This window comes from Felis catus, chromosome C1, assembly GCF_018350175.1.
Source record: "Felis catus isolate Fca126 chromosome C1, F.catus_Fca126_mat1.0, whole genome shotgun sequence".
Taxonomy (NCBI): domain Eukaryota; kingdom Metazoa; phylum Chordata; class Mammalia; order Carnivora; family Felidae; genus Felis; species Felis catus.
Window position 1 is genome coordinate 42,958,972 of NC_058375.1, and position 27,987 is coordinate 42,986,958.

Genomic DNA, 27,987 nt, shown 5'->3' on the forward strand with positions numbered 1-27,987 from the left:
CACGGTTCACGAGTTAGAGCTCCTCATCAGGCGCTGTGCTGACAGCTTGGAGCCTGCTTCGGATTCTGCGTCTCCCTCGCTCTCTGCCTCTCCCCCACTCGTGCTCTGTCTCTCTCTCTTAAAAATAAATAAACATGAAAAAATTAATTAAAAAAAAAAAGAAAAGAAACCTCTACCTCGAAGTGTTGTCAGCATTATACATAATGTCCACATACGTCCCTGGCTCGGTACTTGACCTATGGGAGATGTCCAGCCACTGCTGCTGTTCTTATTATGCACTCATTGAACACCTAATATACCATGTATCTACTTCGTGCTGGGTGCCGTGCAAGGAGCTATGGAAGAGACAAAGACTGGGTGTCTCTCAGGCACTGGAGAGATCATGCTGTCAGACCCCCCTCACTTTCCAGAATAAGGCTACAAAAAGTGACTTGCCCAAGGTCACACAGCAAATTAGTGACTAAGTTAAGGGCAACTGTCCAGGTCTCCAGGGCTCTTTCTCGAGCTTCATCAAAGCCAGGACCTCTGAATCCTCGACCACTGAGAGGCTTGTATTGCTTGTTCTATCACCCCGACAATCCTCCCTGAGGCTCCTCTTTTGTTTATATACCCAGGGGTGTGTGCGTGTGTGTGTGTGGGGGGGGGGAGAAAAGTAAATTAATAAACTCTTTTAAAAATGCAGTTTGAGGGGTGTCTGGATGGCTTAATCGGTTGAACATCTGACTCTTGATTTCGGCTCAGGTCATAATCTCATGGTTTGTGGGATCAAGCCCTGCATTGGAATCTGTGTTAAGCATGGAGCCTGCTTAAGAGTCTCTTTCCCTCTGCCCCTCTCCCCCGCTCCTGCACTCACTCTCTCTCTAAAAAATAAATAAAAATAAAAACGCAATTTGGTAGCCAAAACCTTTTAGGTCTATGGGGAAAAAACAGAAAGGTTCTGAAGGCGGGCAGAGACAGACCTCCAAGAAGTCCCTCCTGCCCTCCCTCCTCTGGGCCTGAACTGCTGCGTTAGCAGGTCCCGGGTCAGAGTCTCCCAATCAGAAGCAACCTCCACCCCCCAGCCCTCAAACTGGCCCCGTTAAATCCTTCCACTTAAATGCTGCTCTGAGGAGAGGGAGAAATGTCCTTGTAACCTGATTTCCTTTCTCACCCTTTTACTCATCCTTAAAATATCCTGTTCCCCAGAGACAGCAAGAGAGCCTCCAGAGAAGTCTCTAATGGAGTGCAGCTCCCTGAGGTTTTGATGGAGGGGTGGGGAGAACTCTTGTCCTGGCTCATGGGGTGCTGTGGCCAGGGATGTGAGGAGGTGGTCAGAGAAGCCCAGAGGAGACATAGACATGGCAAAGGAGAGGGACAGGTCCCTGAAGACTCTGCCAATGTCTTGCCAGCCTTGATTCATGGGGCTATAAGAGACTTTCCTACGATTTCAGGAAAATTCAAGTTTTCTCATGGATTTCAAAATAAGATTGGCAAGGAACAGAACAACACACTGATTTTCCGAGAAGACATGGTTAGTTTCGTGTCAGATATGAATAGAGATGAAGAGGAAAGAATTCTCTCTGTGATGGGAAGTCTCCATCTCCCGGGGATCTGGCACAGCCCCATGGCATTGCTGAGGAGGAGAGGTGAGGCTAACATTGAACGAGCACTTACTCTGTTCCGGGGACTGTGATAAGCCCCTACTAGATCGCTGCCATTTAGCTCTCACACAGCAGCGCTGTGAACCAGGCACTGCGGGGCGCGCATTTTTCTGATAAGACACAGAGAGTCTTATCACACTGCTGGGAAGTGGTGGGAACAGGATTTGAACCCAGGTTGCCTCACTCCATGGTCCATGGGCCTAACTGCTAAATGAACCAGCAGCTAGGTCATAGTCTGGTTACTAGAGATCTCCCAGCATATGGCCGAGAATGTGAGATAAACAAACCCTTTCTATTCAGGGCAGGGATCCCAAGTGCCCCCATCACTCACTGCTCATTTTCCCTGAAGAATGCTTCTTAGGGAAATGCATTCTAGGAAAACATCAGTCAACAGCCCTCTGGAGAATACTTTTGCTTTATATTATCTCAGTATTATCTCTAATATTTTATGGTGTGGTCTCTGCTAATGAACAGCAGAGGATATCTCTGGGTGTTACACAGCTAATCCCCTTTATTGTAATCAATTCAGTAGCACTACTGCTTATGGAATGTCTGGATGACACTGTTATAAGATATTTAAAGAGATTTGAAGGCACAAAAACGAAATAAAAGCCACCACAATTACTGGAAGAAATTCTGTAAACCACAGCCTAGTTCAGACAATACTGGTAGGACCCAGCAAGGATTTCCGTTTACTGGCTAATGTGGCGCCACCGTGTGGCAGGAATGTAAACACCAGTCACACTATATCCCCGCTTTGAAATTGTGTCCTAAGTTTTTTTAATTAAATTAAATTAATTTATTGTTGTTATTATTTTTTTTTTTTGAGAGAGAGAGAGAGAGAGAGAGAGAGTGAGTCAGGGAGAGGGACAGGGAGAGAGCGAGAAAGAATCCCAAGCGGTCTCCACACTCAATGTGGAGCCCAATTCAGGGCTCAATCCCACTGTTCTGGGATCATGACCTGAGCGGAAATCAAGAGTCAGAGGCTCAACCGACTGAGCCACCCAGGTGCCCCCTGATTAAGATTTTTTTTTTCATTCCAGTGAGTTGCATTATTTTAAAGTTGTATACATAAAGTCAAGCTTTATTATTATCTCATATTACACTATTATCAAGGAGCCTGTAAAGTACAACATGGGTGACCTGTAGATCACGGTTCAAAATTGCTCCTCTTGCATGTTCAACTGATTAAAGAAGCTATGTGAAGTAGATGAGAATTCTGATAATCTGACATTAGGTGCATTAGAGAGGCCTTGGCTGCACCCCATCTGGCAGGTCCTCAAAAATATGGTAACAAATTAACTTAGAGAAGCACTCTGAAATTGAACCAAAGAACCTTGGGATTTCTGGGCCAAAAAGAACGTGTCAGACAATATGGTGACCCTTCAGGAAGGTACATGTTAATCACGTGACTTTCTTCACAGTCACAAGCTTGCTCTGGCTCATTCAGCTGTCTTTAAATAAATCTCATTTGGGGCACTTGGGTGGCTCTGTTGGTTAAGTGTCTGACTCTTGATTTCAGCTCAAGTCATGATCTCATGGTTCATGGGATCGAGCCCCACATAGGGCTTTGTGCTGACAGCACGGAGCCTGCTTGTGATTCTCTCTCTCCCTCTCTCTCTGCCCCTCCCCCGTTCCTCCTCCTCCTCCTTCTTCTTCTTCTCTCTCTCTCTCTCAAAAACAAAAACATTAAATAAATCTCATTTGGGAGCCCATCCTGGATGGATTTCACTGGTCAAACTCTTAGAGTTCTGGGAACACTTATTGGAACCACATATAGATACAGTGCATGGCGTAGGGTGCAGTCAATACTTTTTGGTTTCTTTTCCTTTTACTAGTTGAAGTGTGCTTTGTAAATGACAAAGTGACAAATGTACAAATGTCATTGACAACCGTTCCTGGTTAGAATGAGGTAGGTGGTACTGGTCCAATGGAAGAGACCAGTGTTTCTCAGAGACTAATGTATCTATGACTCACCTGGAGATCTGTCTACCCTATGCCTCCACCATTTACCTTCAGTGTGTCATTACCATCTGTCTATATCATATCTCTCTCCACCTGTCAGTCATTCACCTACCTATCCCAACAGCTCTCTGCACCCAGGGGTCTGTCCCTTTACCCTTTCTCAGATAACATTGTTAACTGTTAACTATGAATAATTGGAATGTGAATATTGGCCAGCTCTTTTATTTCAAATCTAAATTGTTCCAAATGCCATCATTTTATTGGCCTGTCTAGAGATACTTCATTATCTTGGACGGGAATCTTTGCATTTCCTCTGGGTCACTGTTAGAAAGCACTGATCTCACTGTAAAGCTGGAAATTGTGTGTGATTTTTATTTTAAAAACATTTTTAACATTTATTTTTTTGAGAGAGAGATAGAGGGTGAGCAGGGGAGGGGGCGAGAAATTGGGAGACCCAGAATCCGAAGCAGGCTCCAGGCTCCGAGCTGTCAGCACAGAGCCCGATGTGGGGCTCGAACTCACAAACCATGAGATAACGACCTGAGCCAAAGTCGGACACTTAGTTAAGTGACACTTAGTTAGTTAAGTGACTGAGCCACCCAGGCGCCCCTGTGTGTGATTTTTAAAATGCCAAATTCTTGACATCAGTTCTTTGTCAGTTTGTTCTTTTCTCGTGTAATCTTAAAAAAAATCTGACTGAGGTTTCTGTGTGGTTGAATTCTGTGAAGTTTTTACTAACCCAGAGCACACACACACACTCCCATTAAAGTTCTTGCCCGTTGAAATTGCCAAAGGGGTACAAGAGAACAAGGCCTGAGGACACAGTGAGGACAAAGATTTCCATTGGAAAATGGTCTTGTATAATAATCCCATCATATCGAGGAGATAGGACAAAGCCATTATTTTTGTGCCTTGAGACTCACCTTCCCTCTTTCTGCCCAGTGCTGACTTGGGGCTATGGGCGGAGAGGCCTGCTCCTACCAGGGAAGTCCACGAGCGAAAACGGCCACGGCTGGAGGAGGCTGAAGTTGAGCTTAATCTTCCTCACTTTGGAAGAGCTGAGTGCACACAGGAGTGAAGCAGAAGTCAGGAATCTATTGCCACAGGGTCCAGAGATGGGCAGGGCTTCCTCAGGAGGTACTCTCAGCTGTGGGTGAACGCTCCACCTCGCCCCAGCCCAACTCTGGCCCCTTCGTAGCCACATTCTCCATTGTATGCTTGTAGCCAAGGACCCGGAGGCCTGCCAGCTCAGATGACCAGAACCCATGTCTCAGATGCATGAACTTGGTCCTCTGGACCCCGCAAAAGGTGCACCTTCTACTACCTGAAGACTCTGCAAGGTCTTTACGCTCTGGCCCTCTGTTTTTTCCTCCAGTAGTTCTGGGCAATGCTTCAAAAAGTGGATGTCAGGTTAGTTATAAGTTAAAAGGGACAGGTTTTTTCTTCACATACCACGATTCCTCACTCACTGGTTTAATCAAATATCTAGTGTACTCACATATGAGTTTGTTTGTTTGTTTTTAAATATTTATTTATTGGGGGCAGGGGAAGAGAGCAGAGAGCCCAGTGTGGGGCTCAAATTCACAAACCATGAGATCATGGCCTGAGCCAAAGTCAGACCTTTAACTGAGCCACCCTTTTTGTTTGTTTTTTTACAAAAAGTCCCTTTTTGTTTGTTTTTTAAGTTTATTTATTTATTTTGAGAGAGAGAGGAGAGAGCGGGGGAGGGGCAGAGAGAGGAGAGAGAGAATCGCAAGTAGGTTCCACACTGTCAGCGCAGAGCCCACCGCAGGGCTCCAGCTCACCAACTGTTCATGAGATCATGACCTGAGCTGAAACCAAGAGTTGGATGCTTAGCCGACTGAGCCACCCAGGTGCTCCCTCATATGAGTTTAAAAAGTTTTTTTTTTTTGTTTTGTTTTCATGAGCGTATTATTCAGGGTTCTCTGGAGAAACAGAAGCAAAAGAATATATATAGATATACAGAAAGAGATTTATTATGAGGTATTGGCTCACAAGATTATGGAGGCTGGAAGCCCAGGAAAGCTGATGATGTAGCTCCAGTCCAAACCTGAAGGCCTCAGAACCAGGGGTACCGATGTTCTTGGGCAGGAGAAGATGGAAATCCAGTTCAAGCGGATAACAAACGTACCCTCCCTCTGCCTTTTTGTTCTGTCCAGACTGTCATTGGATTGGATGATGCCCACCTGCCCTGGCGAGGGCAATCTTCTCTACTCAGTCTGCTGATTCAAATGCTAACCTCTTCCAGAAATCCCTTCACAGACACACCAGAAGTAATGTTTTACAAGCTACCTGGGCATCCCTTAGCCCAGTCAAGTTGGTGCATAACGTTAACCATCACAGTGGAGCAGGGAGTGTATTTTTTATACGTGGGTTTCAATTTCTTGTACTTAAATACTTTCTCACATACTGTTTCTCTTTAAAGGTTTGGAGTTCGTGATGACAAATCTCTCTGTGAATTTTTGAGGGCTGGCCTGTGACTTTCCTTATTTCAGGCAACATTTGGTCCAGGTAAGAGCCAGCAGAATTGAAGAACTCGGGACCGCCAGGCCAACTCGAGTTGCTAGTTCCTGCCATTTCTTTCAACACCTAGATCTCTTTTTCATTGAAATGTGAAACCTTCTGATGCTTATTTAAAATTCATTGTCCTTAAGAATTTTGATTTTGAATAAGAATATTACTTAAAAAAAAAAAGAATATTACTTTAACCTGGCCAAGTTCTGCTTTTTTTCATATTAATTTGAAGCAAAGCAGAACTCTGGGATTACTTCAATACAAACAATTTATTCTTCAGGATTTTTCTCTAAGTAGAGGAACTTTCTTGACTCCTACACAGCAAAAGTTGGTGTTTCCAGTCTTCCAGCTCAGGGGTACCCTTGATGTGATACAGGCACCAAGGCCATCCTGAAGAAAAGCATATCTCCATGATATGCCTGCGTTCAACACGTGGGTACATAAACAAAAACAGGATCCCTGCTTTGGAGGACCTCAAAAAGTTTACTGTGAGAGATGAACTATTAATTAAATGAGTCAGGTTTCACATATATGACAGTAAAGGAGGATGAAAAGTGCTGTGGAGCCATAGAGGGAGGGATGTGTTCTTGTGGGAGGAGGAAGGATGAGGCTTGAGAAGGACTTCATAGAGGTTGTGTGTTTTGAAGTGGCGTTTGAAGGATGTTGAGGTGTACTAGGCAGAGAGGCATGAAAGAATATTCTAGAAGGAGGCACAGTTAAACAAAAGGCCACGGAGTAAGGACAAGTTCTGGGAATGCTGAGCCTTTCAGTGTTACTACAGCATAGGGTCCTTGGGGTGACCCGATGGGCTTAAGAAGCAAAAATTCTTCTCCCCTTCAAGGTCCTTCTAGCTGGACTAAGAATCAAATTGATATGAGATAGAATAACAGGAGTAAATCAGATTCAGTAGTGTACATATGGGGAATCCACGCAGACATGGATATTCCAAAGGCAGTCAGGCGAAATGAGGTATGTACATCATCCTGAACTAAGGAGAGGGGGCCTAGGAGTCTGGGGCTTCAGAGGAAAGAAATACACTTCACAGGACGATAAGAAGAAGAACAACAGATGTTGGCTAAATTCGACGTTTGCCCTTACAGATGGGTCACTCAGATAAAATTTATCTCTGCTAATAACCCTTGTTCTGGGACCCTCTCTGCCCCCCGCCAATTTAGATTCTTTTATGTAGTTAAAGGAGAGGTAAAAGTTACTCTTGAGTCTGCAGGGTCTCAAATGCCTTCAGCTCGAAATAATCTTCATGCCAGAGTGGTCCATCTTGGGGCAGCCTGCCTTTGACTCTACTATGGGGATTGGAGAAGCAGGTGGGGACCAGAATTAGAAGGCCTTGGCTATTGGTGTGAGGGGTTAGATTTGTTCCAATCAGCCATGCACCCACAGAAGGCTTTTGAGCCACTCTTTCAGCTGTTATATTGGATGAGCACTATTCCTTAGCTCTCTGTCTCTAAAATGTTTATTTTGAGAGAGAGTGCATGCACACACATGCAAGCAGGGGAGGGGCAGAGAGGGAGGGATTCTCTCAAACAGGTGCCACACTCTCAGAGCAGAGCCAGACGTGGGGCTCAATCCCATGAACTGTGAGACCATGACCTGCGCCAAAATCCAGAGTCAGACACTTAACTAGCTGAGCCACCCAGGCTCACCAGTCCTCTGTCACTAGAAGTAAGCCACTGTCCTTCTACTGGGTCTGCAGTTTCTTCTGGGTTCTCTGATCTCCTGAGCTCTACACAGCTCCTAATGTTTGCTTCAGGTTTCAACGCTTTCAAAACTGTCTGGATTTGATGGAATGTTCTAATTTAGAAAAGAATTTATATTCTCTCTCTGGCTCTATACACTGTAGGCAAATGGCACTGATGTTTTAGGTTTGGGTCAGCTCTGTCTGTTGACCTTTCAGGGAAGGAGGATTAGACATTCAGTATCTTTGAGTTTCACGTTCAGTTCTTAAGGATTTGTAGTCACCACCGAATGAATGAGTGTTAGAGCTGGTTAGTGATCTTCCTGTTCAACCAGGGGTATGGGGTACCTAACCAGATTAAAGACAGGGCTGAGACAAAAACTCAGGTCTTTTGACTCCCAGTCTAGTGCTCTTTCTGATGTGCTCCGGCCACTGCCACTGTTTATAGACAACTATGGGGCAGACCAAATGTACCTGGCTACTTCAAACACACAGGGCCGTGTCTGACAGCTGGAGCTAAGAAAAGGCCAAGTTCCCAGAATGGAATTCTGTCCCTCAAGCCAGCCAACACGGTTTTATGTCTTTTGATACCTTCCTTTCTTGTGAAATGGGAGCAGAGCCTACTTGATCCTTCAGCTGCAGCTGAGAGCAGGGGTTAGACTGTGGTTGGGGTTATTTGTTTTGTGAGGGACAACAGGTCTCTGTTCAGTTGTATCATCTTAGAGTCAGGGATGGAAGGAAAGCTGGAGGTGATTTGTGAGAAGAGGCAGCCTCCTGTAGTCGACAGAGCATGGCTTATCAGATTCTCAGCGCTTTCTTCGGCTTTTCTTTTCCTTCCGCTCCAGTTTCTGTATTGCTCCAAAACAGAAGGGAGTGGCTTCGGAGTTCCGTTTCCCGCCGCCTCCGGAGCAGCAGGGAGACAAGCAGGGAGAACAGTAGAGAGACCAGTTGAGCAAGGAGGTAGCGTCGCTACCCGCCCAGCAGCGGGCCGGAACCCCGAAGCCAATGGTGCGCCCATGGGCGGGGCCCGCTGGCGGGCGGGGCCGTTCGTGGGCGGGGCAGGCGGCTGGCCCTTTCGTGGGCGGAGCTGGAGGGCCGGAAGTAGCTCGGCGGACAGACGCTAGCCGGACTCACGGCGCTGATCCGGTGACCTGGGGACCTCGGGGTGGCGGCCTTGTCTCTGTCCCCTCAAATCCCCATCCCCTGCCTTCTCGCCGTCCGGGACGATGGTGGCCCGCCTGCTGCTGCGCGCCTGGCTCCGGGGCCCTGCAGTTGGCCCGGGGCCCCTGTGTCGGCCCCTTAGCGCGGGCTCGGGGTCCGGCGAGTACCTGCAGCGCAGCATCGTGCCCACCATGCACTACCAGGACAGCCTGCCCAGGTGAGCCCGGCTTCCCGGTCCCCGCTGCCCTCCAGGACCGGCCCCAACCTTCACTCCCGTCAGTCACTCACGACTCTTATACTGGACCCGCTTCCACCCGAACCCCCTCCCTGGGACGCTGTCGTAACACGCAATCTGGAGATACTGTCACTTTGAGAGTCTCCTGGTAGAGGAACCTCAGTACGTTCAAATTCTCTACCAGAACCCCACCCCCCACCCCTCATTGCTCGCTCGGATTCTCCATCTTGAACCCTTCTCGAATTCTTTCTCCAGTAACCCAGCTTCCATCCTGATACCGAAGAGTCCCTCATATTTCTTCCTGAAAAATGCCCAACCTGCATATCTCCAACACCACCCTTACCCCTCCAACTAGGGTGTCCCCTGAAGTACTTTCATGACTGCCCCGCGCTCCTGCCCAGAATATGGACAGGCCAATTCCTGATACATAATAGTTACCCTCCCTCAACTTTTCCCAGCACTCCGCCCTCAAGCCTGTTGCTCAGCCCCACTCTCTGTGCCTCCAGTACTCTGCTCTTATAGCAGCTCATCCAATACCCAGTACACTCCTCGAGTGTTCACCTTACCCTCCCCCAACATCAGCACTCTTCATCCCTTCCAGACCTTCCTCAGCTACCCCTAGGTTTCTCCCCCTAAAATATTCTTTCTAACCCACATCACCCTCTTCAACTCCAGGCCCCTGGTAGAATTCTAGACACCACCCTCAGTGCTCCTCTCAAAGTCTTATTCAGCTTAGATCCAGAACCTACCCCAATTCTTCTATTCTTCTGTATTCCTCCTCACCTTAACTACCTTCTCCACCTTCTTTTTTTTTTATATGAAATTTATTGACAAATTGGTTTCCATACAACACCCAGTGCTCATCCCAAAAGGTGCCCTCCTCAATACCCATCACCCACCCTCTCCTCCCTCCCACCCCCCATCAACCCTCAGTTTGTTCTCAGTTTTTAACAGTCTCTTATGCTTTGGCTCTCTCCCACTCTAACCTCTTTTTTTTTTTCCTTCCCCTCCCCCATGGGTTCCTGTTAAGTTTCTCAGGATCCACATAAGAGTGAAACCATATGGTATCTGTCTTTCTCTGTATGGCTTATTTCACTTAGCATCACACTCTCCAGTTCCATCCACGTTGCTACAAAAGGCCATATTTCATTTTTTCTCATTGCCACATAATATTCCATTGTGTATATAAACCACAATTTCTTTATCCATTCATCAGTTGATGGACATTTAGGCTCTTTCCATAATTTGGCTATTGTTGAGAGTGCTGCTATGAACATTGGGGTACAAGTGCCCCTATGCATCAGTACTCCTGTATCCCTTGGATAAATTCCTAGCAGTGCTATTGCTGGGTCATAGGGTAGGTCTATTTTTAATTTTCTGAGGAACCTCCACACTGCTTTCCAGAGCGGCTGCACCAATTTGCATTCCCACCAACAGTGCAAGAGGGTTCCCGTTTCTCCACATCCTCTCCAGCATCTATAGTCTCCTGATTTGTTCATTTTGGCCACTCTGACTGGCGTGAGGTGATACCTGAGTGTGGTTTTGATTTGTATTTCCCTGATAAGGAGCGACGCTGAACATCTTTTCATGTGCCTGTTGGCCATCCGATGTCTTCTTTAGAGAAGTGTCTATTCATGTTTTCTGCCCATTTCTTCACTGGGCTATTTGTTTTTCGGGTGTGGAGTTTGGTGAGCTCTTTATAGATTTTGGATACTAGCCCTTTGTCCGATATGTCATTTGCGAATATCTTTTCCCATTCCGTTGGTTGCCTTTTAGTTTTGTTGGTTGTTTCCTTTGCTGTGCAGAAGCTTTTTATCTTCATAAGGTCCCAGTAATTCACTTTTGCTTTTAATTCCCTTGCCTTTGGGGATGTGTCGAGTAAGAGATTGCTACGGCTGAGGTCAGAGAGGTCTTTTCCTGCTTTCTCCTCTAAGGTTTTGATGGTTTCCTGTCTCACATTTAGGTCCTTTATCCATTTTGAGTTTATTTTTGTGAATGGTGTGAGAAAGTGGTCTAGTTTCAACCTTCTGCATGTTGCTGTCCAGTTCTCCCAGCACCATTTGTTAAAGAGGCTGTCTTTTTTCCATTGGATGTTCTTTCCTGCTTTGTCAAAGATGAGTTGGCCATACGTTTGTGGGTCTAGTTCTGGGGTTTCTATTCTGTTCCATTGGTCTATGTGTCTGTTTTTGTGCCACTTCTCCACCTTCTAAAATGCTTCACCGAGTGCACTTCCCTATGAAAACCCAATAAATCTTCCTCTCCCTTTCTCACCCAGTATTTTTTTTTTACTCAGTATTTTCTTTTCTTTTTTCTTATTTATTTATTTATTTATTTATTTATTTATTTATTTAGAATGCATGAGGGAGGGGCAGAGAGAGGGAGAGAGAGAGAATCCCAAGCAGGTTCCTTGCTGTCAGCACAGAACCCTACGCAAGGCTTCATCTCAGGAACTATGAGATCATGACCTGAACCAAAACCAAGAGTCGGATACTAAACCGACTGAGCCACTCAAGTGCCCCTCACCCGGTATTTTCTTTAATATAAAAAAAAAACTTTCGGTTTTCCCAGCCTTTCAACTCCCAGCCTTAATCTCAGCTGCCAGGACTCCTTTTTCAATGTTAGAGACTTCCTGAAGTTCTTTTACCATCTGAAACCAGATTTTAACTTCTCTACTCGCTCACCGGTTAGTTCCTGGTGCCAAGTTCCAAATTTGTCTCAAAGACCGTTCTCGCTTCCTCTCTCACCAAACTGCCATCGGGGATCTCCCAGTCCAGGAGCTGGAGGCCAGGGCTCCCCATCCCATGAACAGAACATAGATTGTATCACAGGTATCATCCCCAACTACTAGGTTGCTATTTTTCTCCACATCCAGCAGCTGTTTAACCCGTTGTTATCCCTGCTGCCCACCCCCGCCCTCTCAGGAATATCATTTGAGGTGAAATAACTGTGCAGACATCTAAAGCAGACTAAAATGAGATTATCTAGCCCCAACCCCAGTGCTTAAGTTTGGCAGGAGGAAGGGAGAGAGAGAAAGAAAAAGTGGCCTTTGTGCCTGTAGGCGAATCCTATGTAAGCTGAGCCCGTATGTGGGGGAAAGGTGAAGAATGACAGAAGCTCCCTTCACTTGCCAAGCCCAGTTGCATCTGACTTTCAGGCAGGCCTGGGCTCCAGCCCGGTTTAAGATCAGAGGGATTTTCTCCATTAGAATTAGAAAGCTGAGAGTAATACTCCAGATCATTTCCTCCAACCTACAGCAGAAAAACCTGTCGGAGTCATCAACATCAATGCATAACTTTCAGCAAGGACACCCAGGCCTCTGTTACCTCATTTGTAAACTGGTGGTTAGATAAGATGAGATTCCTTTTACCTCTGAGATTCTAGGCTGGCAAAATGTATTATCTGTGACACTCATTTTGATGTCCCACTTGGTGAAGAGCCCTGGCTTTGAAGTCTGGTAGAACTTGGCCTCATATGCTAGATCTGATGCTTTTGTAACTTCAGGCAGTTCCGCTAATTTCTTTGAGCCACGGTTCTTCCCTGCAAGGTAGGAATGGAACACATACTTCATAGCGCTAATGTGAGGATAGAGTGAGGTAAGATGCCCAAAATAGGGAACTATTTTAAGCCATTGGCCTGGGGAAGGACTAGTCCCTTTGTGGTGGTCCAATTGGATCCCATTCCCTCCCTCTTCCTGTCATATCACTGCCGCCTTATGACCCAGTGGCCTTGGACTCACTTTCCTCCTAAGAACCCTGCACCGTCATTTGTTTGTTTTTTAGGTGTTACGATTTTTTTTCTAGGCTCTTCTTTAGTGTGGTCAATATACATTGCATAAAATTTAGCTTTTTAACCATTTTTAGATGTATAGCTCAATTAGGTGTTATTTTTTAAGGGCTCTATTTATATACACTGAACAGTTAGCCTCAGAATATAAAACTGCAAGCCCTGAGGGGACAAAGGGTGGATCAACCTGACCGACTCATTCACATTATTAATTTGAGACACATTTATTGGTATGGATTTGGAGACCAATCAGTCATGGTGAGGAGTGTACATATGGGGAGGGGGCGGGGGGGGGGATTTGACAGATAGTTAAGATATAATGTGATAAATGGGAAGCAACATTTCATCGTGGTTAAGATTGTCAACCTGAAAATAAAGAGCTGCAATGAGAGGCAGATGAGCATTTCTTTGGGATTAAAGAATTGCAGTGTGGGGAGCACAGATTCAAGTACATACCCAAATAAGATTCCCACTTGTAGGGTGAAAGCAACAGGTTTATATGAGGAAGAGATAGGGGGCAGTTACATGAGTTGAATTAAAAGGGGGAACAAAGGTTGCCTATACATGCTTACAAGCCAAACTACTCCAGGGTATATATTAACTGCTGACTTTTCTTTTTTTTCTGGAATGTCCATAGCCATCAGTCTTGTGATCATGATGTTTGTTCTCCTGTTGACTTCTCAAACAATTGTTTAAAAACAATTACCATTTTGTCCAGAAGGTTTTGGCCAGTTCAAACAAAAGCAAGTAAGGCAGTTTTTCTACAATGGCTGCTTCATCTCCATTTTAAAATGGCTCTAGTCCTGTCAGTTTTTCACAAGATCTTGAGGCAGGAGTTAGATCTCATTATTGTTTTCAAATATTTTTTTAAGTTTATTTCTTTCTTTTGAGAGAGAGAAAGAGAGCATGAAAATAGGGGGAGGGCAGAGAGAGAGAAGGGGACAGAGGGTCCGAAGTGGGCTCTGTGCTGACAGCAGAGAGCCTGAGGTGGGGCTCGAACCTGTGAACCGTGAGATCGTGACCGGTGCGGAAGTCAGATGTTTAACTGACTGAGCCACCCAGGCATCCCATATGTTATTTTTAATCCAGCTCAACTTCATACTAACTGCACGGGTATAAGCAAAAGTCATCTAACCTTGAACTTGGGATGATAATGTTATCTTTCTCTCGGGATTGTTAGAATTAAATACCCTCATATAGTGCCTTTAATACAAATCTGGTAAGTACTTAGTAGATAATCATAAGTACTATAGCTGCATTAGGCACACATGTGTTGCATGTATAGGATGTGCTTGGTGACAACTATTGCGTCAGTGTGGAGGTAGGAGTGATGGTGCCTGGGCGAGTAAGGGAAGCTTCACAGAGGAGGTGACGTTTGCAGAATTTGACGATCACCAAGTGAGAGAAGTGAGGGAAGGATAGAGCAGCTAGTGCCCAGGAACAGAAGCCTGAAAATGCATGACATGTTCAGAAATGTTGAGAAGTTTATGGAGAGCCCAGCCCAAAGTAAAGAATCACCATTTGGGCCCTAAGTTATTAGAATTGGGCTAGGGGTGTGTGTGTGTGTGTGTGTGTGTGTGTGTGTGTGTGTGTGTGCACGTGCACATGCATTGGGGTAGGGATTGGGAGAGACCCATTGTGTCTTTAAAAAAAATAATATCGGTCAGCATTTAAGTTGTATAGTTGATTCACAATAAATGTCAATATTATTTTGTCTTTTAACCCCTAATCATTTTAGATGATAGTTGATGTTCGAGACAGAATGGGCAGGTTCTCTAGAATTCAGACAGGGAGGGAGATGAGGCCAGAATGTCCAAGGTATGGAGGATAACAGGTAGAAACAGTAAGGTTCTGGGTAGGCCCCAGGGGCATGTCCTTAAAATAGATCGGCTTTATTCCAGTGATAACTAGATTGTGTAAAAATTACAAAGGGTTTTTTAGCTGTGTTCTTGGCAGGAAGAACAGTGAAGTGCCTGCTGCTTGGAAGCTGGGTAATGATAGCAGGTCACTTACACAGAGTCATTTCCACAAGGGATAATTAGTGAGATATATCTGCTTGGTGTTTACTTTTATAACAGACAATGTTAGATGGGGATTCTCTAGATTGCGGGTGGGGAAGGAGAACCCACGTGGTTAAGATGGAACTGCCAGGCATCTCTCAAGTCCCTAACTCTACCTCTTTCAAGGCACCTGATGAATTACATCACAGGCAGCACAAGAAACTACAGGTGTGCAAATGAAACCCCTCTTGGTATTTAAGGAGCTGCCAAGAGTCTGGGGGTGACCTTGCGACTTGATTTCTAAAGATAAGACAGGCAATGTTGCCTATAAGTGAACACTTACTGGCCTTTGTGGTAGCAAGTTACCGAACTAAACTGGCCTAAGCAAACAAGTATAGGGACTCACAGACCTGCAAAATCCAGGTTGGATTAAGGGCTCAAATGATGTCATCAAGACTCTTTTGCCTTTCCACTCGAAGCTATTCATTTGTGTGATTCCATTCTTAGCCAAGCTCTCTCCTTATGGTGACAAAGTGGCAGCCACCACTTAAGAGACCCCAACCTTTTAGTGATCTCAGCTAGTAGAGATTTGCCCCTCCTAACTGTGCAAAAAAAAAAAAAAAAATCCTGTAATTAAGTTTTATAGGTTCACCCTGAGTCTCATTGGGTCTGAACCAGTAAGCTGTAAGCCCACTCCATGGATTTGGGTTGGAGTCAGCTCCACCTGAACCAGAGGGACTTGAGTAGGAGGGGTGCTGTTACCAGAAGAAGAGAGAATACATGGAAGGCAGGCAAAACAATAGAAATGGTGAAACGTTGTGCTGAGCACTGAGGAAGAGGTGATGAGCTAGTTCCCTAGGGATGTGAACAGTCTAATGGCAGAATTTGGATCTATAGGACTTAAGGACTGAGTAGATTAAAAAAAACCTCGTATTTAATTGAGTGCTTACTAGGTGCCAGGCACTATTCTAAGTCAGTGACATGCATTGCCTCATTTAATCTGCACAGAACCCTAGGAGGTACATATTAATATAAAATTTTTAATGTTTATTTTTGAGAGAGCGGGCATGTGCATGGACACAAAAGTGTGCATGAGTGGGGGAGGGGCAGAGAGTGAGGGGGACAGAGGGTCTGAAGCAGGCTCTACACTGACAGCACAGAGCCCGATGTAGGGCTCAAACTCACCGTGAGATCATGACCTGAGCCAAAGTCAGATGATTAACTGAGCCACGCAGGTGCCCCTAGGAGGTATGTACTAATATTATCCCCATTTTATAGATGAGGAAAATCAGGTACAGAATGAGTGGTGTGCCCAAAGTCACATAGCTGTGAATGATGAAACCAGATTAGCCACTGCAGCTATGCTGGCTTGTAAGGGGAAGAATCAATGTGACTCCTGAAGTTACAGTCACAGAATTGTAGAGGGGCCTTAGAGACCACCTTTTTCACTTCCGTTATCTTACTAAAGACAAAACTGATCACCAGAGGTGAAAAGGGACTTGTTTTAAAAAATTTTTAACAGCTTTGTTGAGATATTGTTCACTTTGTAAAAGTGTACACAGAGATTTTTTGTGTATCACGAGAGTTGTGCGACCATCACCACTGTCCAGTTCATTTTCATTCCCTTCTGTCCCCCGCAAAAAACACCCGTACTCATTAGCAGTCACTCCCTGCCCCCCTCCCATCCCTGGTAACCACTGGTCTATCTTCTGAAAAGTGACTTGTTTATAACTAAACTCAGGTTTGTCTGGCTTCAATGCTTATGCTTTTCTAGCATACCACACTGTCCCTAGACAGAATAAATCTGCAGTCGGCAGGGTCATGCTCCCTTGCATACGTTCCATTTTGCATCTCAGTACCTGCTTGGAGGAGCCTGTGTGTCAGAAATGAAAGTATCAGAGCAGAAAGGTTAATGACAGAGTAGACAGGGGAGGGCAGAGGACCGAGTCTTGAGAAAACATGCACTTTTAGAGAAAGAGGACGTAGGGAAAAGAGACTCAGAAGATGATGGAAAAAACACTAGCAGGGTGGGAGGAGAGAATTTCTAACTCCATCTTTGATGTCCTTAAGGATCTCACAGTTTGCAGTCTTATGGGGGAGAGGACACAGTACATAGCCCACTAAATGTGATGGAGAAGAATCAGGGCTGGGGGAGGAAGGGAAGGAGTAATCAGTGCCTGTTCTCTGGCAGCCCATGTGCTGGTGGAGGTCAGAAGTTTCAAGGAAGGATCCTGATAAGTGGCGAGCTTCCCTCTCTGTGCATCACTGTAACCACGAGAGCCAACTCTGCAGTTCTTCCCAGCTCCACATTCAGTGGCCTTGTGTTGGTAGCTTGAAATTTGCCTGGTGGGAGAGTTACAGAAATTGGTAAATACTAAAAATCAGGGCTTCACCCCTTCCCACCCGGGAGCTGGTTTACTAACCCACCCCCCCTTCAGAGTAGCAAACAGATGAGGATGGGGAGAAGGTGGTATACTTGGCTTTGAGAGGAAAGAGACTTGTTTAATGCAGGTGATGGGGGTCAGGAGGGTGCTGGTCCTTCCTAGAAGTTGAGGGGCGGCTTTCTTTGGAGAGAAATCTGAAAGCAAATGGTGTTTTAGAATAGTCAGATTTTTTTTTTTAGTTTGTTTATTTAGAGAAAGTGTGCGTGCAAGGGAGGGGCAGAGGGAGAGAGAAAGAATCCGCGTGACAGCGTGGAGCCTGATGCGGGACTCGAACTCACGAACCATGAGATCATGACCCGAGCCGAAGTAGAATGCTCAACTGACCGAGTCACCCAGGCGCCCCTAATAAGGACTATTTTTCTAAAACTGCTGTTGCCTCTAATTTAGAATTTTGTTTAAAAGAACTTTTGGGGGCGCCTGGGTGGCTCAGTTGGTTAAGTGCTGACTTCAGCTCAGGTCATGATCTCGCAGTCTGTGGGCTCGAGCCCCACGTTGGGCTCTGTGCTGACAGCTTGTAGCCTAGGGCCTGCTTTGGATTCTGTGTCTCCCCCTCTCTCTGCCCCTCCCCTGCTCGCGCTCTGTCTCTCTCTGTCTCTCAAAAATAAATAAACATTTAAAAAAATTAAAAAGAACTTTTGTTAATGTCCCTATTGTAATAAAACAAAGTCGAGAAAATTAGGTAGATAACTATGAGTAGATAATTATGAGGTAGCTGAGATAGTATTTGAGATTTTCTGTGTAGGTCCACGAATATAAGGACAATAATTGATGGCGTTAAAGTGTTATGAGTAGTTACTCAGTGCAGCTAAGTCCATAGTGACTGTAAATAATTCAGATTAATTTTGACATCATGTTTTTGATAAACATGCATTGAAAAATAAACTGAAGAATCACAGTATGTCTTACATATAGTAGGCTTTTAAACTGTGTTTTGCGGATAACTTCACAGTTTTCCAAAATGGCTGCTATATTTAGATATTTTGAATATATTAGTGCTGATTTTGAGCTGACAGAGGTAACTTCGCAAACCACGATTAAGTTTTGGTATTATAGGACATATCATTTAATAAAATTACTGACATGAAAGAAAGTACACCCCACTCTGCTGTCCGTGTGTTTTCATTCCACTGTGGACCAGTAACTTTATCACCATAGCCATCATTGGGATTGTACTGGTAGAGAATGATGAGTAAGTACACACACAGGAAGAGCTGGTTCTCCTCAAAGGACTCTTGGTGGCTAGGCATAGCTTGACGGTCAATCCCATATTTGGCTGGCCCTTGGGCAGGACTGTGCTTCATTTCTGTATGATTTTCTCTCATAAAATGCACAAGGAAAGTTAAAAAATAGAACTTTCTGTTTTCATCTTGGGGAAGAAAAGTGCAGTTGTTCCAATAAAGAGTAGGATTGGGGCGCCTGGGTGGCTCAGTTGGTTAAGCCTCCGACTTCGGCTCAGGTCATGATCTCGCAGTCTGTGAGTTCGAGCCCCACGTCGGGCTCTGTGCTGACCGCTCAGAGCCTGGAGCCTGTTTCGGATTCTGTGTCTCCCTCTCTCTCTGACCCTCCCCCATTCATGCTCTGTCTCTGTCTCAAAAATAAATAAGCGTTAAAAAAAAAAAACGAGAGTAGGATTAAAATCAGTACCAATACAGGGTTAACACAGGTGTTGTAATTGTGACTAGGAAACAGGAATGCTTCAGGCGGCTTCCACTTCCCCATTTTGAATCTGTTATTTGAATATTTATTTCGCCTATGAAATTCACCATTAAGACATTAGAAAGTTCTTATTTTACCTTAAAAAAAAGTTACTATTGATACTTACATTAGTAAATCCTTCTATTCTGATTTGTTTGTGGATTCCCATTATTGGTTTTTGTTTTTTGTTTTTGGAAGGAAATTAATTATCTGGTAATTAGTTATTAGTTTGGGTTATGAAGCTAATTGACCCCTTCCACATATTGTCACACTTATACTTAGTTTCTTTCCAGGCTGCCTATTCCTAAACTTGAAGACACCATTAAGAGATACCTCCGTGCACAGAAGCCTCTCTTGGATGATGGCCAGTTCAGGTAAATGCAGAGAACCCTGAATGACCATGGTTGGGTGGTTCGAGAGAGGCTGGCAAGTAGTAGTTTCATGAAGTGTCTGTGATCCAGTTGGGTCTCCAGAAATCTGGGACCTCGTCCTTACGTTTTCAAGTTTAGGAAATAGATCTTCACTCAGAAGGGGCTGAGCAAGCCCTGAAGTGACATTGTGTCTAACCAGACTCAACAGGCAATGGTTTATAAGGCAGAATGCCAAATTTATACTGTATCTTGTCAGGTGGACCTGGAGGCTAGCTGGTAATGGTCATTGGCAGAGGGCATGTGCTGTTGGTAGGGAGTTCGTTGAGGAGAGCACATGGCAGACCAGCAGTTTGCTTGTTGAGCATGTGTACTGAGCTGGATAGGATGCTGCCTTCCCCCCACCCCAATCCATTCCCTTCTGGGAACCTTAGTATGTGACTTTATTTGGGAATAGGACTGTTGCCGGTGTAATTAGTTGAGTTCATACTGGAGTAGGGTGGGTCCTTAATTTCGTATGACTGGCATCCTTATAAGAAGAGGAGAAGAGACCCAGAGACGGCCATGTGATGATGAAGGCAGATTGGAATGCACCAATAAGCCAAAGAATGCCAAGAATAGCTGGTAACACCAGAAACGAAGAGAAAGGCATGGAACAGAAAGAGAATACGGCCCTGTCAACACCTTGACTTTGTACTTCAAAGAACTATAAGAGAATACATGTCTATTGTTTTAAGCCATCCAGTTTGTGGCATTTTGTGATGGCAGTCCTAGGAAACTAGTTCAGCATGGAATTGGAAAATAATATTGGATATTGTCAAAAGTGGGTTGCATTAAGTTCTTCTATCCCACTTTTCCATAATGGAAGGTTTTGTGCAGATAACTGGCACTGTCATTAGAATCACAGAGTCCTTCACTGAACAGTGATGGAAAATGTAGATGAATTGTTCATAATCTAGTCCTCTGCTTTTAAATATTCCATATTAGTCACTTGAAGCTTCTCTTGACATAGTTATGATTTAATAGCTACCAGTTACTAAGTATTAGGTTTAAAACTATCCTGAATCCTTAGCTTTAAAAATACTTTTTTTTAATTTTGTAAGGTGGTATATTATTTCTGTTTTACACATTAAGAGACCAAGACTTAGATCAAGTCACATGTCCAGGGTCCCATAGTTTGACAGTAACAAAGCTCGAATTAAAACTCAGCTCTTCTTGGGGCGCCTGGGTGGCGCAGTCGGTTAAGCGTCCGACTTCAGCCAGGTCACGATCTCGCGGTCCGGGAGTTTGAGCCCCGCGTCGGGCTCTGGGCTGATGGCTCAGAGCCTGGAGCCTGTTTCCGATTCTGTGTCTCCCTCTCTCTCTGCCCCTCCCCTGTTCGTGCTCTGTCTCTCTCTGTCCCAAAAATAAATAAACGTTGAAAAAAAAAATTAAAAAAAAAAAAAACAAAAAAAAAACTCCGCTCTTCTTGACTCCAAAGCTTATGTCCTTTTCTCCATACCAAGCTGCCTCCTAGATTATAGATTGTTGTGTGAGATGTCGATTGATCTTCCCGATCAGTTATTTTAAGAAGATATCCTAAATGTATCTGTTTGGGATTGGTGGCTGTTCTTCTTGCTCAGAGGGACTTCCTGATTTCAGTCCCAGGTTCTAGGGATATGCTACAGGGGCCCCACAGCTCTGTAAGAGTTCTTGGCCATGAATCTGGAAATCATGTATTTCCTGCCATGGTTTGATTCTATCTTTTCTTGAACATTTCAGGAAGACAGAACAGTTTTGCAAGAGCTTTGAAAATGGGATTGGAAAACAACTGCATGAGCAGCTAGTTGCTCAGGACAAGCAGAATAAACATACGAGCTACATTTCAGGTAGGTGGGCTGGGCTGTGGGCACGCTATTCCTGGAGCCCTCCACAGTGGAAAGTAAGGCATCGTCTGTCCTGTTTTGGTCTCAGAATATTTTTGGTGAGACCAGCCCACCAGAGTAATGTCTCATCCTCTCTTTTTCTTTTTTTTTTTTTTAATTTTTTTTTACACTTATTTATTTTTGAGAGACAGAGTGAGACAAAGTGAGAGTGGGGGAGGGGCAGAGAGAGAGGGATCGGAAGCAGGCTCCAGGCTCTGAGCTGTCAGCACAGAGCCCGACGCGGGGCTCGAACCCACAGACCGTGAGATCATGACCTGAGCCGAAGTCGGACGCTCAACCAACTGAGCCACCCAAGCGCCCCTCATCCTCTCTTTCTGAGGTAAACATGAAGGCCGAGTGAATTCCTCCTCCACTAAGATCTCACCTGGAGTCAGTGCTGAGGAGCAATGTCTTGCCTGCTCTGTAGGTAGGACCGAGACAGAGCCTGATCATTGGTTCTGTTTGAAAAGGATGCAGGATTAAGTGCTGTGTCCTGCATATATCATCCTAGACGCTTCACACTCTGGCCTAACTGCCCTCTCCAGCCTCATCCCTTACTCTTCTCCATGATAGTCTTATGCCTCAACAAAACTCAACAACTCACTGTTTATTTAGTCTTTCATTCTTCTGTGTCTTTATCCATGTTGTTCCCACTACCATTTTTTAACCTGTCAAATTCTTTCTTTAAGACCCAAGTATGTGGTTGCCATTGATGGCGGGGGGTGGTGGCGGGGGGACAGGCAAAATGGTCAAAGGGGGTCAAAAGGTGCAGACTTCCAGTTATAAAAGAAATACGTCATGGGATATAATGTACAGCATCGTGACTATAGTTAATACTACTGTATATTTGAAAGGTGATAAGAGTGCAGATCTTGAGAAGTGTCATCACAAGACAAGAAGCTTTTATAACAGTGTGTGGTGATGGGTGTTAATTAGACTTACTGTGGGGATCGTTGTGCAACATATACAAATACCGAATCGTTGGGTTGTACACCTGAAAGTAACACAGTGTGTTATGTCATTTATATCTCAATTTTAAAGAGAAAAGACAAAAAACATCCAGGTGGGATGATTTTTCCAGGAAACCTTTCAGTTCTCCTCCCTCTCCTTTCAGAGTTTGTTTTTTCTGCCTCTGTTCTCACAGAACTTCTTTTAACTTAGTTTATATTTTCATAAGGTTATACATGCACCTAGTTTACAGAATCAAATGGTTCTACCAGTCTTGTTTGGAAAAATGGCAATTTCCTGACCCTCCCCTAGTTTCCCGCGTCTTACTCCCAGCTGCTCATTCTTCTGCCGTCTACCCCCATTCTGCACATCACATGCCCGTTATCACTGCTTCTTAACTTTTTCAGTTGTAGGCATTATCTGCTGACGTCTCACTGTGGAAGACCAGAACCGAGCAGTCGCTCATGTCCCCACCACACATATAGTGTACATGCACACGTCCCATTACCTGATTATTGCAGTGTGGTTGTTTGTCATTTTGGTTTGCTCGATACGTAGTGTTTATACTAAGGACCACATATACCCTATTGTCAACTGAGTCGTGGAGCATACTGAGATTGTTTTTCCTGTTCCTGTGTGAACTTTTTTCCTCTTAAGTTAATAATGGTCTTCTACTTTATTTTGTTTCGTTTTCTATATGCTTAATAATTTATTGGGGAAGTTTTTTTCTCATCTTCCTTCGTAGTCTGTCTCCAAGTTGCTTTTTTCTCTATTTGTTTTGCCCGCTTTTCTTTCTTCAGATCCTTCATAATCCTTCTCTGTTGCCTTAGATTTGAGTGAGATATTGAAAAGCTCTGTGGATGAGGGTGGGGCTGGTCCGTCAGAACTTCACTGTAATGTGACCCGGCTAAACCATTTCCTTGGGGTGCCCTTGTACTAATGTCTCTGGGTTAGACTCCCAAGAAAGGCTTTTCCATTAAACTGCCAAATGGTATGTTCCCCGGTTGCTACTGTTGTAGGAGTAGAGTAAGGGAAGAAGGCTTGAGATCTCACCTATGACTTCTGTCCCTAGTTTTACTTTCTCCAGAGAAGAAAACTTAAGTCTGCCAAATACTACGCATTCTGGGGGTTCTGCTGTGTAAATCATGTTATCTCTTGGCTTTCTCTGCCACTGGCTTAAGGTTGGCTTTTTTTTTAATGTTTGTTTGTTTGTTTGTTTATTTATTTATTTATTTATTTATTTATTTATTTTGAGAGAGAGAATCCCAAGAAGGTTCCTTATTGTCAATGCAGAGTGCAACATAGGGCTCAAACTCACCGTGAGATCATGACCTGAGCCGATTTCGAGAGATGGACGCTTAACCGACTGAGCCACCCAGGCGCCCGTGATAGACACATTTTCTGATAAAATATTGCTTCTGGAATTTTTACAGGTGAAATATCCACAGGAATGTAGAAGGCTAGTTTGGATGATCCACACACACTGGCTATTATTTCTAATTGCTTTTTGAGCATTTCTTAAAAGAGGGAGTACACAAATGTACAGCGTACCCAGACTGATGGTGAATACTTTCCCCCACGTTAGGTTGACAGCCAGGTGTGAATGTTGTCCCTGAAAGGAGATAAAACAAGAGAAATCCAAGGAGATGGGTGGGAACTAACACCTGTTCGTTTGAGCGTGAATACAGGTGAGATGTTACTGTATTTCTTTGAGAGTCAAGAAAGGAAATAGAATGAGAAAGAAAAAGCAATAAACCTAGGGAAATGCAAATCAAAACCACAATGATATACCCACCAGAATGGCTGTAGTCAAAATGACAGACAATAATTAATGTTGCCCAGGACATGGAGAAATTGGAACCCTCATGCATGGTGAAAATGGTGCAGCCACTTTGGAAGACAACCTGGTAGTTCCTCAAAAGATTAAACACAGACTCAACTACGTGACCTCACAATTTCATTCCTAGCTGTTGCCCTAGGAGAATTGAGAATATCCATCCACACAAAAACTTGTACACACCAGCATTGCTCATAATAACCAAAAAGCGGAAGCAATCAAAGGTCAGTCAACCAATGAATGGACAAACAAAATGTGGCATAATGGAACATTACTCAGCAATAAAAAGAATGAAGAACTAATACACGCTACAACATGGCTGAAACTCAGAAACATAGTAAGTGATAGAAGCCACATGCAAAAGATGGTGTACAGGTCGTGAATTATTGCAGATCGGAAAAATAATTAGGGAATTTCACCCTCTGGAGGCTGATGTCATTTTTCTCTGCATATGCTTGTTTTTCTCTCTCAAATTTTATCTTTAGGGACTACATTAACTTTTTATGTTGTTCTTTTTTACTTTTATTTTTTAGGCCCCTGGTTTGATATGTACCTGTGTGCTCGAGACTCCATTGTCTTGAATTTTAATCCATTTATGGCATTCAACCCCGACCCAAAGTCTGAGTATAATGACCAGCTCACCAGGGCAACCAACATGACTGTTTCTGCCATCCGGTTTCTGAAGACACTTCGGGCTGGTCTTTTGGAGCCAGAGGTTTTCCACTTGAACCCTGCGAAAAGTGACACTGATACCTTCAAGAGACTCATACGCTTTGTGCCTTCTTCTCTATCCTGGTATGGGGCCTACTTGGTCAATGCTTATCCCCTGGATATGTCCCAATATTTTCGGCTTTTCAATTCAACCCGTTTACCCAAACCCATTCAGGATGAACTCTTTACTAATGAGAAGGCTAGGCACCTCCTGGTCCTAAGAAAAGGACATTTCTATGTTTTTGATGTCCTAGATCAAGACGGAAACATTGTGGGTGCCTCTGAAATCCAGGCTCATCTGAAGTACATTCTCTCAGACAGTAGCCCTGCCCCCGAGTTTCCCCTGGCGTATCTGACCACCGAGAACCGAGACGTCTGGGCAGAGCTCAGGCGGAAGCTGGCGAGTGGTGGCAATGAGGAGGCCCTGAGGAAAGTGGACTCTGCTGTGTTCTGTCTCTGCCTAGATGACTTCCCCATTAAGGACCTCATCCACTTGTCTCACAACATGCTGCATGGTGACGGCACAAACCGCTGGTTTGATAAGTCCTTTAACCTCATTATAGCCAAGGACGGCACTGCTGCTATCAACTTTGAGCATGCTTGGGGCGATGGGGTGGCAGTGCTCAGGTTTCTTAACGAAGTGTTCAAAGACAGCACTCAGGCCCCTGCTGTCACCCCACAGAGCCAGCCAGCCCGCACAGACTCTTCTGTCGCCGTGCAGAAGCTTAACTTCAAGCTGAACGATGCCTTAAAGACTGGCATCAGCACCGCTAAGGAAAAGTTCGATGCCACCGTGAAAACCCTCACTGTCGACCTCATCCAGTTTCAGAGAGGAGGCAAAGAGTTCTTGAAGAAGCAGAAGCTGAGCCCTGACTCGGTGGCTCAGCTGGCCTTCCAGATGGCCTTCTTGCGGCAGTATGGGCAGACGGTGGCCACCTACGAGTCCTGTAGCACTGCAGCATTCAAGCACGGCCGCACTGAGACCATCCGCCCGGCCTCCATCTTCACCAAGAGGTGTTCCCAGGCCTTCGTCAGGGAGCCCTCCAAGTACAGTGCTGGAGAGCTTCAGCAGATGATGACCAAGTGCTCCACGTACCACGGCCAGCTGACCAAAGAAGCAGCAATGGGTGAGATGGGGTTGGGGAGCATGCCCTTGGGTCGTGTTGCCCTCAGCTCTGGGGTAAGCCTCAGTAATATTCTTCTACTCCCAAGTCTGATTTCCACCGCTTTCCCAGTTTAATCCATCTGCCAACTCCCAGATGATTATTATTTTCTACTCTAGCAGTCTAAACAGTCAGACTAGCACTAGGGATCAGAATGTTCTTTTCCTCCTAAGCAGGGTTGGAGAAATGCATCTAACTTCATCCTCACTTAGGGTCACTTTCAGCTGATTGTCTTTCTATTATTTATTATTATTTATTGGCCATTTAACTTCTGACAGTTCAGGATTTCTGATTCTGCGGCCTCTCTTGCTTCACCTCACTTGTGTGTTGGCTCCCTATCAATAGGCCTTCTCCAAAGGTCTTCCCAAATCTAAGTGTCCTCCTTCCTTTGCCTCTTTGTGGTAAAATCGAAGACCCGGAAAGAATTTGGAGGACCATATAGTCCTGTCCTTTTCATGCAGCCAAAAGTCCTGGAAGTAAAAGGGATCTCCCAAGACATTCTGGTCTCATCCTTCTCCATTTTAGGGGTAGGAAACTGAGGCCACTGGCTCAGCATTGCACAACAAATTAGCAGTAAAGCTGAGATTAGAACTCTGGTCAAATACCCTTTATATTTTATTCCAGTGACTCAATCTTGTCTTTTACACTTGACTTGGACTTTGGGTTTTATTTTGGTTTTTGAATTCATAGCTCTCTTCATGCACTTTTCTTGACTGCTTGACTAAACTAACTCAGTTTCAGAATTTTAAAAATCATACTTTAATTTTAGGCCCTGCTGCAGAGGTTAGTGAGTTGGAGGTGCACATGTGGAGGCAGATAGACCCTTCTTCCACTCTCAAAGATGCCGTGAAGGGGACTCCTACTATGGCTGGGAGGTTTTACTAAGGTCTCTTAATTCCGGGATTCTGAGACTCTGGTTTCCTATTTTGTCTTTGACAGGCCAGGGCTTTGACCGACACTTATTTGCTCTGCGTTACCTGGCAGCAGCCAAGGGGATTGCTCTGCCTGAGCTATACCTGGACCCTGCATATGGGCAGATAAACCACAACATCCTGTCCACGAGCACTCTGAACAGCCCAGCAGTGAACATTGGTGGCTTTGCCCCTGTGGTCCCTGATGGCTTTGGCATTGGGTATGCTATTCATGACAACTGGATAGGCTGCAACGTCTCCTCCTACCCAGGCCGCAATGTCCGGGAGTTTCTCCAGTGTGTAGAGAAGGCCTTAGAAGACATATTTGATGCCATCGAAGGCAAATGCATCAAAACTTAGCTTCTGAGTGAGTGAAAAACTTCCATCACTTCATGGACATGAAAATTGGTGCCTAATAGCCAGTAGGTGCTAGTATAAGAACGAAACTAATCATGAGGTGCCTAAGCAGCCAGTGCTGTAAGACTTGAGCTTTAAGGTCATGGTTTTAAAGCTAAACATATAATTTCCAATTAAGGGTAATGTGAGATTTCAATTTTAAGGACATTTGATCAGAAGGTGGGATTTGGAAAAATAACTCTCAGGTGTATTTATTGTTGAAGCAGAAATAAAATTTAATTGTTGCTTGGAGATGGTATCTTTCAGTTGTTGTTTAACCTAATTTCCTAATCCCCACAAAGAACATTAAGTTCAGGTAACAGTAAGTTCCCATGGCTCCTGGCTCTTCAGGTGAGGTGGGAAGCACTGTTTCATCCTCCCTATGAACTTGTCTCTCTTTCCTGGGGACATCTTCTCTTTGATTTTTTTTTTAAACATTTATTTATTGTTGAGAGACAGAGTGCGAGCAGGGAAGGGGCAGAGAGAGAGGGAGACACAGAATCTGAAGCAGGTTCCAGACTCTGTCAGCACAGAGCCTGATGCAGGGCTGGAACCCATGAACTGTGAGATCGTGACCTGAGCCGAAGTTGGAAGCTCA

At 44.8% G+C, this 27,987-nt stretch overlaps 1 protein-coding gene across 6 annotated transcripts; it reads left to right on the plus strand.

The window, feature by feature from the left end:
- The first annotated feature begins 1,114 nt into the window (after positions 1–1,114).
- On the plus strand, positions 1,115–27,641 carry CPT2 (carnitine palmitoyltransferase 2). 6 transcript variants are annotated; one of them, XM_006934753.5, is made up of 7 exons: positions 1,115–1,625; positions 6,052–6,137; positions 19,445–19,525; positions 21,281–21,387; positions 23,957–24,059; positions 24,742–26,046; positions 27,022–27,641. In XM_006934753.5, exons 5-7 carry the CDS (start codon positions 23,975–23,977, stop codon positions 27,351–27,353), a joined length of 1,722 nt encoding a protein of 573 aa, XP_006934815.1. In that variant the 5' UTR covers positions 1,115–1,625; positions 6,052–6,137; positions 19,445–19,525; positions 21,281–21,387; positions 23,957–23,974; the 3' UTR covers positions 27,354–27,641. The 6 variants fall into 6 exon arrangements, with proteins under 6 accessions (XP_006934815.1, XP_019692583.1, XP_019692580.1 ...); XM_019837024.3 differs by lacking the exons at positions 21,281–21,387; positions 23,957–24,059 and having other exon boundaries at positions 1,116–1,625; XM_003990112.5 differs by lacking the exons at positions 1,115–1,625; positions 6,052–6,137; positions 23,957–24,059 and adding an exon at positions 8,911–9,211.
- The last annotated feature ends 346 nt before the right edge of the window (positions 27,642–27,987 follow it).

Excerpts from the sequence above, each read along its gene's own strand:
- CPT2 (XM_019837021.1), top strand. The coding sequence starts at position 8,839 with ATGGTGCGCCCATGGGCGGGGCCCGCTGGCGGGCGGGGCCGTTCGTGG. Across the intron at positions 9,212-24,741 it reads TACCAGGACAGCCTGCCCAG|GCCCCTGGTTTGATATGTAC; the intron begins GTGAGCCCGGCT and ends TTTATTTTTTAG. Across the intron at positions 26,047-27,021 it reads GACCAAAGAAGCAGCAATGG|GCCAGGGCTTTGACCGACAC; the intron begins GTGAGATGGGGT and ends TGTCTTTGACAG.